Below are 11,790 nucleotides of genomic sequence, written 5' to 3'. Positions count from 1 at the left end.
TAGAAGGGGTAGTATTTTCACATCAGGTGTACAGGCTATTATGAAACCTCAATTAATCACAAAGCTTTTTTCAGAATATCTGATGAGGAGTGTGTGTGTGCGTGCGTGCGTACGTGCGTGTGTGCGTGTGTGTGTGTATCACACAGCTCCAAATATTTAATATCATGCGAGGCAATGCTTGTAAATTAATGTGTTATGTATAACTGACCGACTTATTGTTTCTTCCAAACTCATTTTATTTCCATTTTAATAAATATATCTGTGAAGTTAAGCACTCAAGGTGAATTTACTGTGTAATAAAATAATACCAATTATACCATTGCAAAATATTTGTTCTCTCACTGACAAGCTGTGGAAATTAGGTATAAGACAGACTATCTTGCAAAAGATTTTCGTGGGGATTTCCCCCGCACTCCCTCCTTCTACCGGCGCCTTCTCGGTAGAGGGCCTCCAAGAGGGGTGCTCCGGCGCCCTTCTCGGACTCTCCCCACGCCGCTACGCAGCTTAGGTGGGCCGTTGGCCTGAGAGTCATCTTGCCTACCTGTCACCATAGAGTAACCCCATAACAACCCTTACACTTCAAACACTGGATACCATCTAAATGTGATGTGTGTTTAAGTTTGGTTACATATATGTCTTTACTTTACATCTTGCACTCATTTCATCTGCCTTTCCTTCTTAGATTTTCAATAACGGAAACTCTGAATAGTTTTTGAGTAGTAATTGCTGTAGCTAGGCATTTCTTTTTATTTAAACACTCTGGTTTTTAATTCACTGATCTTTTCATACACAATTCTGTGAACTATACAACTCCTCTGTCTCACATTATATTAGAGTTCACCACCATCTCTAAGTCTATAGATGCAGGTGGCAGATCTTAAAATTAAAAGTGGAATATAAAATAGGGAAAGTGACCTTGGCATTACTTCATAGCTGTAAAAAACTTTTTCTCATCTTATCACTATACTCGATAGTCTTAGCGGAAGATTCCTCAATTTCTTTATGTGCCTGAATGTGAGTATACAGCATCCGTATTTCATCTTCAGTGTAAAACAGGCTAAGGCTGTACATATCTGATCAGTAACTATATAGTATTTGATCACTTAAAACAGGGTGTAAAGTACTAGTATTGACAGATCTAGTGTAACTAGTTGACTGTACGTATAAGTTTCTTACCAATGTTTCCAGCGTCTCTTTACTATGATCTGTTTAAAGATAGTTTGCTCTGTTTCCACTGAAGCATTACATTGTAGTCTAGTAATGAACGCCATCGATTTTTATGGAAAACATCTGTTTTAAATATATTAGATTATGCAAAGGAGTTGGGAACTTCTGTGATTGGCTAAAAGGCTTATGAAATGTGTCTCATCGGATGGCAGCTACATGCTGAGTTTTCAGAATTGTTTTCCTTTGACAGCTGTACTGCATTAGCAAACATAGAGCATTCTTGACAGCAGGCTCGTAAAACGGTTTCAGGAAAACTTCAGGTCACTTAGAAGAATATTTTCTGGGTGAAGTCGGGGTTTGTTTGGAAAGTAATCAAACACAGTCGCTTTCTAAAAAGAGACTGACAAATAATTTCCTCAAACCATATGAATTTGTTAAATCTCTGTGCCACAATTTCTAAAATATTGGTTTGCAGAAACCGTCTATTTATAAAACAAACGTGTAAAGATTTGACAATTTTTATTGCAAAAACATTTTGCCTCACATATTATTTTAGTTGGTGTATGCAGTATTTTGCCTTTTGCACTCTGAGTTTGTTGATCATCCACAGCCTACAAATGAATTTTCAAAATGCTTAAAAAGACAACAAAAATTTACCTTTATAATACTTTGCTTTCACGGTATGCATGTTAACAAGTGATTGAGAACTCTCCTCCTGAAATATTTTTTTATAATGAGCATTTTTGTTAGTTTTGCATGCTATGTGCAAATACCGCAAAACCTCTAATCTACCTTTTTCTATGGTGGCGGTCAATTGAAGGCGGCATTCAAATAAAAACTGGCGGTCTATTTTTCAGATAGTTTGTCAGAATTTTCGGAAGATAAACTTTTCCCTATTACGGGTGCAGCGAATGTTGCCTATATTTTGACCTCTTTTTCTGGTGGGGCAATATTAAACATTTTGAATGTAATAAAAATGCTAACTTTCCTCTAACTTGTCAAAGATCTCTAACTTGTAAAAATAACTATGCATCAAGAAACCAATAAATATCTTTACCAGTTGATATCTATTGCTTACAATTGTCCTGTGATGATATTATAGCCTGTGTCCTTCTTTGCAAATCGTTGGCACTTTCAATTTCCATTTCATTCTATAGTTGAAGACATTACTATATTTAACAATCTTGCATAGAAGCTCGTTGCACTCACTGATATGTTTGCTACAGCTTGCACTCAAAACTAGTTTTTTATGTTCAATAGAAGTGGAGTTATGAGCATCGATCCATTGTAAGCTGTGTTAAAACAGCCATAAAATGCTATTAAATAACATGCTATAAGTCTGCATATTTATAAGTTATGCAACAATAATCCATCAAATGATACCAATATATATTCATGAACAAGTGACATAAAAGAACCACTCTTATATTACATGCGGAAATAAAAATTAACGGTGTTAAAACAAAAAATATTTTCATCGTTGGCTTGGATAGCTGTGTTCTGATTGTTGCTTTTGATGGAACAAAAATCTTTTAGTTGTCCAATACCTTCCACCATAACTTCTGGCTTCAATTCTTTTTCTGCAATGCTGAACCAGTCGATATTAGCGTCCGAACAATTTTTCGGCAGAACAAAACTTTCACACACTGCATTTAGCACTGATGCAGTGCTAAAAGTTTGCTCGCTAAACATATAACCTTTGGTCCAAAACTTGTGAACCGGTTTTTATACGCATGTCCTTCGAAGTATTAGGACTGCCTTAAAGATGTGGTTGCGTCAAATTTGAGTTGATATTAAAAAAAGCAGTTTTTTTCTCTATCAGCTGATGTGTTGTTTGCTGTGTTAGGCGATCTAATTGCCAAGATATTTGAAGATTAAAATCGAAAAAATCTGAACGCTGTAAAAACGATCAGGCCAAAAAAACATGCCCAGATTTGCTCAAAATGATGTCACACGTGATTTATCTGTCAATATATCTCTTATTCACATCGGCTATTTGCGATAAAAATTTAGTCCTACGCGGCTCTATTGGCATATATTTTATTTTGTATTTGCTCAAGTTGGTTAAAATAAAATTTTAAATCCAGCTACAGGTACATTATTATGAATGTTTCAAAGGCCTCAAATAACGAAAATTAAAAATTTGTCTTACTCACTTTCTCCAAATGCTGTGTAAACATTTGAGTACCGACTACCAATTCTACCGGTCTACGGTAATTCTGTCAAGCAAACTATGTAGAATAAGGTCTTTCTATCGGCACAGTTCCGTCGCTACCCACATTAACGATATACAGCCTTCCAAAAGCCCGGCCCACATTATGTCCGTTGCCTATCTTTGGGGTGGGACTGTATATCATTGCCCACACCGAAAACTAGTTTTTTACTACCGTAAGTAAAATAAGCAAGCTTCGTCTTTGAAAAGAATATACATAGGGATAGAGTTTCAAGAATGAGAAGTCTGCTGCAAACTGGATTTGAACTCACATTCTCCAGTTCTGTGGACATCCGTATACCGTATCCAATTCACTACAATATTCTGCAAATCATGTTTTGCATTCTCTTCAACAATATTATTTTATTATATAATTTTTACAAGCCAAATTATTTCCATCTCGGCATAAAGCTTTTATTAAAAATATTCATCAAGTCGTGGCCACTCACATAGTTTTAGCTGATACAAGAAGACAAATTCATCTACTGCAGCACTCAAACAAAACATCATGGTTTATGCAGCACACATTCAAGTCTCTCTTTCCCCTTTATGGCAGTTTCCACACTGACAAAGCTGCTTCGGCTGGTGGAACGACATAAACATCCTGTAATCAGTAAAACAAATGCAATGAATATATGTCATTCATAGACATGTCATTCTAAAGCGTATCTACTGAAAGCTTTCAAATTGGGAGTTTGATAGATTGCGACTGTAATTTTAAAAATGAATAAATGTTAAGCAAAAGCATAAGTACGCCAAGCCAACGATTCGAAGCTTTGGTTCTGGAAGTTAAAGATTTGCGTTGATCAATCAATTTTCTTTACTTTCTACAAGTGAAAAGTGAACATCTAAAGTCAAATCATAAATCTAATTTACTAGATAAACTGCTACAGAAAATATGAAGCAAATATAGCTATGTGAACCGATAAAAAAATATAAAACGATGATTAGTGATAACAAAAAGTTATAATTTTATTAATTAGTACATGTATTAATGAATACTAAAATATTGCCTTTAGTATATTCATCAATCTAAGCCATTGTATAGCTAGATGCTAAAGATTAAAAAAAAGAAGCCGTCAAGAACTCACTGTACATACGTATCTCGCACGCGCAGGAAATTACATTTTAGCCTCAAACAGGGAAATATAATCTGAATGTAAACTCAACAAGAAACTCTATAGGGGACTCAAAATAAAAGATAAATTTACCTCCATTCTCCAATCTTCCTCCGTAGAACTTTAACCACCTGATGCCCAGAAAACTTGGAGTCACCTTCGCAGTAACTTCACAGCAATTTTTACAATTATGTTGTTCGCCAATAAAACATGTCGATCGAGTAATTCATTAAAGTAACAATGTTAATTAATTTAGTAAATATCGATGTCCATGCAATTTAATAATATGGTAAAATCTCAAAATTTGAGATCACAGACAACGTGTTTTACGAGTGATAACATTTATTACGACTTATATAAAGATTTCGCGCTGATGATTGGCTAACGAAGCAACCTCATATTTATCGCTCGTGGTTTGTTTTCAGATGTATCACTAGTTACGTCACAAAAGAAGCACCCGCTGGAACATGAGCTTTTTAAAAGATGGCCTCATTCAAACGCATATATCTCTGAACAGGCCTGGTCTACAAACACAAAAATAACATCAAATTGTAGCTGGTGTTTTAGCCTTTTATGGGTCTTAATTTCATTAAATCAAACTTTTTGACGCAATCACATCTTTAAACAAGGAACTACTAATAGTCTAGGAGCAGAGTAATTCAATTGTGAGTTGTTTTTATTTTTCTCAATTTATGCAATTTGATGCGTGTAAAAAATTCTTCAATATTTATATGTTGCCTGTTTGAACGTTGCACTCTGTAACCTCGTTACTTATATACTTTCATGCTTAAATTACATCTCATCAAATGGCGGAGGCGTAATAAACAAGCCGATCACTGTTGCCATCGTGACAAGGAATTTCACAAACTGTGATTGGATAATTGAAATAAAACGTCATAATCCGCCAGTTTGCTTAGTAATAGCGGCCAAAACTAGGACCGTGTGTTGTGTGCCTGAGCGACTAACCACAAGTGATTTAGTAGTTTTATCACCTCAACAGAGAAAAACGGTAACTGAACGTGTTGACCATTATAAGTTCAACCATCTGGAATTATTTACAACTATTGCTAAGAAAGCAAAACTAATTATTTTCATGATCAAACCCAAGACCTCGTTCGTTCACCACGATAGCCATTATTTCATTGTCGTTGAATATCAAGAACGATGTCCATATTAATATGATGATTCACTCACCATTGACTGATAATAAATTCTAGGTAACTAACAGATGTCATCACAGACCAGATTTTACATGTGATGTGGCTAAATATTCCATTGTATCTTGTTGTTTTGTTCGTGTGAATTTGATGATCCGGTCTCCTACTAATCATGCAGCTTGTCCCACAAATCTCGGCTGGAGTAAAGACGACGATGAGATTTCTGTGCAGTGGTTTCCTGATGGACACGGAGCTATTCCCAGGCAGTTTGTCCATTGGACTAGTTGCTCATGCAAAAATAGTAGATGTGAAAGCCGATGATGATGCAAAACTGCATCTTTAGCTTGCACAAGTGTCTGTGTAGACTGCAGCAACAAAATGAACGATGAGGTTGAAGATGGTAATCATATGGACAGTGATGGTGAGCTTTAAGATTCTATTTAATAGTTTGATTAAATACTTTGCAATATGCTTTCTAGAATCAATTGAGTGTTTTTGATTTATTATGATAAACAGACTGTGTACATGGGTAAACATGCTATACAATATAATAATCATACAATGTATCAAAATACACATACAAAGTCCTATGAGATTAATTATTTTCCATAAAGTTAGTTGTCATCGAACATACTGCACCAATATTGTTTTTGCACACTACCCGTACAATAAATCTAAAAGTAAGCAAGAAATTTCGCATATAATTGTCAGTTAAATAAAAAAGAAATGACATGTACCAACGGAAAGTACTGAGAGAAGCATAATAAATACTTTATGCTTGTCATGAGTCGCCCAGCAATATAATAATTAAATTTAAAATATTAAACATTAAATTCGTTAGTTTGTCTGAGTCACAACCAGTGTACCCAATGAGGTAGACAGCATAGTCGGTCAATCAGTAGTTGTACAGGTCCCATTGTGAAGAGTATGAAGAGCGTTCCTGGCAGACCAGTGGATACGATGATGATGAGAAATGTCTGTCTTATTGAGGCCCTCGCGGCTGACTACAAAGAAACGAATCGCATCCATTACATACAATGAGTACAAAATTGTCATAAAGACATATAAGAGCTTACGATTATGGTGCAATATTTATCCATTATAACCTATCAGAAAGATCGATCTAGCAAATCTTGTAGGTATAAATTTAAAACTTGAAAATAGGAAGAGGTACAAGACTGATTTTGATGTGTAAGCAATGTGCATAGCCCTACATGAGAACAATAGAAGTACACCCTTCAGCTCTCGCCACAACAATATTTCGTTAACTCATACATCGCACACTTTTGTAAGGTAATAATTGATATGTGAGCACTATAATAATAATACAATATAACTCGATAGATTAAAATACAACGAAATATGTATTAATATATAATATCGCACAACATAATGCCACACATAAATCATATAAAACAATTTAATGCAACGCAGTTCAATACAACACAACATAATATACAGTTATTATAATACAATACAACAGAATATAATGTAATAACACAATAATACAGTATAAGTTCTGCATGACACTATATAAAGATTTAAAACTAACCAAAACATCAGTTACATAATAATCATACAGTTGCATGAAGGTACTACACGTTGTCTTGAAATTGGCTTGACATTTTAAAGAGCGATACAGTCTACAATTTTGTGAATAGGCGAGATAAGTCTTGATAAGATGATCAGCCGAGGCATGCTGTATAACAAATACTCCAATATTACTGGTTTATTCAAAAAATACACAAGAGGTAATTTACATGTATTTATGAAGCCCAATAATCTAAGTAGCTAACAATGTTATGTAGTGCTGTTGTCATAGCCTAAAAAAATTAAACAAAGTGAATTAAGCCATTGAGTGTATAAAACACTGAGTGTCAATACATATGACAGAAAGTGGTTTATTGTATAGCTTATAACCAATATGTAAAATATGGACTGAGAAGTTTGACAATGATTCATTATAATCAACACTTATCACTTATTGATCCAGCTGACTGCAGTAAACACCGACAAACAATACTCTAGCAAGAAGCTGCTTTGTTTTGGAAAAGCATGCTTAGGTGAAGGAAACGCAAGATTTTCAATGAAGCAATGCATTTATTCTTCAATTGATGAATCGTTTGATTATTTATCGAAGTATTAAGTAAAACAGTTTGCTATCGTCTCACCTTAGTTTGTTCAGGGGTTTGAGATTCTTTGCAACTTGAGAAGCTCTATGTTATTTCGACTCACTAACAATCTTCATCAAGCATTCAGTGTACTATTTGCATACGTCAAACACTGCGAGTTGCTCCGATGACTTTAATAGGGTTTCTACGAACCTATCTGACTGTTTTTAGATGGTGCTCTACATCTCATAAAAACTTTAGATTATCGGCTTTTTTCCGTTAGTAAGGCTTATTAGAATGTAGAGCTTGATTATAAGAAATTATGTAATCCATAATAGCTAGCTGTGATAATCAAATTAGATAGATTTTAAATTTTTACTGCTACCTACGCTGACGGCATATTTAATCTTCAATGAATTAATGGCTATCGTGGTGAATGAACGAGGTCTTTGGTTTGATCCAAAAAATAATTAGTTTTCCTTACCTAGCAATAGTTGCAAATGATTTCAAATGTTTGGTCAACGCGTTCAGTTACCGTTTCAGGTGATAGAACTGCTAAATCACTTGAGGTTAGTCGCTCGGGCACTTAACACACGGTCCTAGTTTGGGCTGCCATTACTGAGCAATATGGCGGGTTATTACGTTTTGTTCCAATTATCCAATCACAGTCTGTGAAATTCCTTGTCACAGTGGCAACAGTGATCGGCTTGTTTATTACGCCTCCGCCAATTGATGAGATGTAATTTAAACATGAAAGTATATAAGTAACGAGATTATACAGAGTGCAACGTGCAAACAGGCAATATATAAATAATGAAGAATATTTTGCATGCATCATATTGCATAAGTTGAGAAAAGTAATAGAAATTATTTTTATGACAGATAGGGTAATCCTGCTCTCTGACTATAATAGCGTGAGATAGTTAGTAGTTATTGCTGTGGCGTTGCTTTCCAAGTTCCATCTACCATCGGAAATTTAGAGGATTTTTTATATATGTATATGTACTTCGAAGTATCACGACCGCCTTAGACAAAAAACCACTATTAGCCTGATACAGTAATTATATCTATAGTGCTTCTTCGAAAGTTCATCTACCATCGTAAATTTAAGCCGGTTTTTATATATTTAGGCTACTTCAAAGTAGAAAGCTTACTAGAAAAAGCTACTACTAGCCTGAGACCGTTATTGACTATTGCTACGGCGTTGCTTTCAAAATTTTAACAAAAAAAAACAAAAAGCTTTAGAATTGAACAACGATAGAATTAACTGTTATTGATATAAATGCATTATTAGTAATACAATTTTGTAGACAGTTTTCTAATGATCAGTTGATAATATGGGCTCAAAAAGATCAAAAAATGTCAAAGTGGCTGTCAAATGGAGAGGCTGTTCAATTGGAGAGTGGCAGTCTATTTTTCAACCCTTCTCTCATGGCGGTGGTCAATTGAAAGTGACGTTCAAATAGAGGTGGCGTTCAATTAGAGGTCTTACAGTAAATCTTAAACTAATCACAAGCAGATAGATTTTACTGAAAATTGTATTTGCTAGAAACTCATATAATCTAGAGCTTTGTATAACATCATGTAAGAGTTACATATTCATTAGAAAACCTGAGATACATAATAAAGGTAATGATAAGGATGCATGATGCAAGGATACATGATAGGAACCATGAGATTATAAGGTTATAAGTTTAGTAAAACTGTGGAATCATCAGCTGAGAATTAGCTAAATCAGTCAGCAGTGTTTCCATCTTTCTATTTACTTTAGTATATATATTCATGGTTTATTGTTTATGATTTAAGTAAATGTAACATTTCACTTTAAATATTTCCTTAACACACTAAAATCGTCAACTAAAATAACTCAGAGTTTCTGCAAAAGTAAAGATATTTCTATGAGCAAGATAACCATAAGTCTATTGCTCTGTCTAATTCAGGGGTGCTCAACCTTTTCGTAGTGAGGCCAATATGAAAAATTATCTTTCGGCAAGGGGCCGAGATTACATCTACATAAGTTAGGTCAAAGTTGCTATACTCCTTGTTTGCACACAGAGTTCCGTGAACTGATTAATTAAAATTTACAGTGCTATTTACAGTAAACTTTATTTAGGTTAGTAAAATCAATTGTACAACTAAAGTAAATGAGATATACAGGTACATAAATTGAACATTTCATGGACAGTTACAAACACTAAAACATGTAATTAGATATTTCAGTGTGATAATTGGCATTGCTTTTCTCTGACTATTCTATCAACGTCAGGCTGGGTAGCTGAGGAAGCCAGTCTTAGTTGCTGGGTCAAGTGTTCATCAGTGATAGTTGTCCTGTATTTATTTTTGGTATGCTTCATATGGCTGGAGAACTGCTCGCATAGATAAGTCGAGCCAAACAAACTGCCCATGAGTAAAGCATGTTTGTATAGGCCTGGAAATCTTTGTTTTGGAAGAAAATCACGGTAAAATTCTACAAGTTCATGGCTGTTGTGATGCTGGCTCAGCCTTTTATCAGCTTGAATATCAATCAGTTCCATTTGTAGAGGAGCAGGTGCTTCTTCTGCGTCGACTGAGAATGGGTCTTCAAAGATGTTGATATGCATCTAAGTGCCATCAAATTGAGCAAACCTGACAAATTCAGCAGCAAGGCCAGTCAGGAGCTTTGCATATGGCCCTGCACTGATATGATTTTCAACACTCTGTTGTCGCTCCAGCAGGCTCTTAAAATGTGTGCAGTTTCCATTTTGAAGTTGACCGACCCACAGATTTAATTTACACCGGAAAGCTGTTATATGGCTCCACAGAGATGATACATGCTACTGCTTTCCCTGTAGTTTGCGGTTGAGATCGCCATATGCTCAGTAATGTCTGCCAGGAAAGCAAGATCATTTATCCATGCCACATTTCTGAATTCTTCATGGTTACGTCCTTTGCCTCTCATGAAAGTATCGATGAGATCTAAAAGACTGAGAAACCGACGAAGTGTTTTTGCACTACTGAGCCATCTCACTTTACAATAATATGTCACGTCTTGAAATTCTGCTTCAATCTCCTTCAGGATCTTTTTGAACTGGCGGTGGCTCAAAGCTCGAGCCCTTATGTAGTTTACTGTGGATACAACCAATTCCATGACATGTCCCATCTTAAGGTGCTGTGCTCCTAAATTTTCCTGGTAAATGATGCAGTGGTACACGATAGGAGGGACATTCCACACTCTGGACTTCAACAGCAAGCCAATTAAGCCTGTGTGTTCTCCAGTCATTGCCGGCGCACCATCAGTGCATATCCCTGATAACTTCTCAAGTGGTAGATTGAAATCTTTAAGTTCTTTGAGCAGGTTGTCGAATATGTCTTGACCAGTTGTGGTGCCGTGAAAGCTGCTCATTGTGAGAAAATCCTCTGTGATGCTGAACTGATCATCAATACCTCTGACCATGATGGCAAATTGTGCTATGTCTGAATTATCTGTACTCTCATCAAGCGCAATAATAAAGTAGATAGAATTGCTTGCAACCTCTTTGAGTTTGCGCTCAATGTCTTTACTCAATGTTTCAATCCTTCTAATTACTGTGTGTCTTGATAAGGAGATGCTCTCCAGTGCTTCTTTCTTGTCGGCGCAAAACTCTTCCACAAATGCTGTCAGTACCTACAACACAATAGTCAATAACAATACTTTCATGTGCTGTTGAATATGCTGATAAAATTTAAATAAAACATAAAATGCATGCAAATACAATACACATATAAATGGTGCCCAAACAAGAACCGGTAATATTCAGCATATTGATGAAATAGAGATAAACTTACCTCTTTTGCAAACTCTCCAGGTTGAAATGGCAGCTGCCTCTGGCCAATTTTGTTAGCTATCACCAAACTACACTTTGTAGCCTTTTCACTGATTTCAGTGTAGCGGGTGAACAAGCGCTGCTGTGATGCGAGATTTTTGACAGTGTTTCATACTTCTCTGCTCTCTCTCGGCTACTGTGCTGGTCATACTGTTGTGCATGGCGAGTAGTATAATGCCGTCG

General features: G+C 35.6%; 1 protein-coding gene across 1 annotated transcript; it reads right to left on the bottom strand.

Moving 5' to 3' along the window:
* Positions 1-10,550: 10,550 nt before the first annotated feature.
* Positions 10,551-11,768, bottom strand: LOC137394407 (general transcription factor II-I repeat domain-containing protein 2A-like). The gene is made up of 3 exons (XM_068081124.1): positions 11,723-11,768; positions 11,570-11,625; positions 10,551-11,408 (listed from the first exon to the last, which is right to left on the bottom strand). Exons 1-3 carry the CDS (start codon positions 11,766-11,768, stop codon positions 10,551-10,553), a joined length of 960 nt encoding a protein of 319 aa, XP_067937225.1.
* Positions 11,769-11,790: the final 22 nt, after the last annotated feature.

This window comes from Watersipora subatra, chromosome 4, assembly GCF_963576615.1.
Source record: "Watersipora subatra chromosome 4, tzWatSuba1.1, whole genome shotgun sequence".
Taxonomy (NCBI): Eukaryota; Metazoa; Bryozoa; class Gymnolaemata; order Cheilostomatida; family Watersiporidae; genus Watersipora; species Watersipora subatra.
Note: the sequence above shows the minus strand (reverse complement) of the source record. Positions and strands in the feature narration are given on the sequence as shown.

Excerpts from the sequence above, each read along its gene's own strand:
- LOC137394407 (XM_068081124.1), bottom strand. The coding sequence starts at position 11,768 with ATGCACAACAGTATGACCAGCACAGTAGCCGAGAGAGAGCAGAGAA. Across the intron at positions 11,626-11,722 it reads AGCCGAGAGAGAGCAGAGAA|CTAACAAAATTGGCCAGAGG; the intron begins GTATGAAACACT and ends GTTTGGTGATAG. Across the intron at positions 11,409-11,569 it reads CTGGAGAGTTTGCAAAAGAG|GTACTGACAGCATTTGTGGA; the intron begins GTAAGTTTATCT and ends ATTGTGTTGTAG.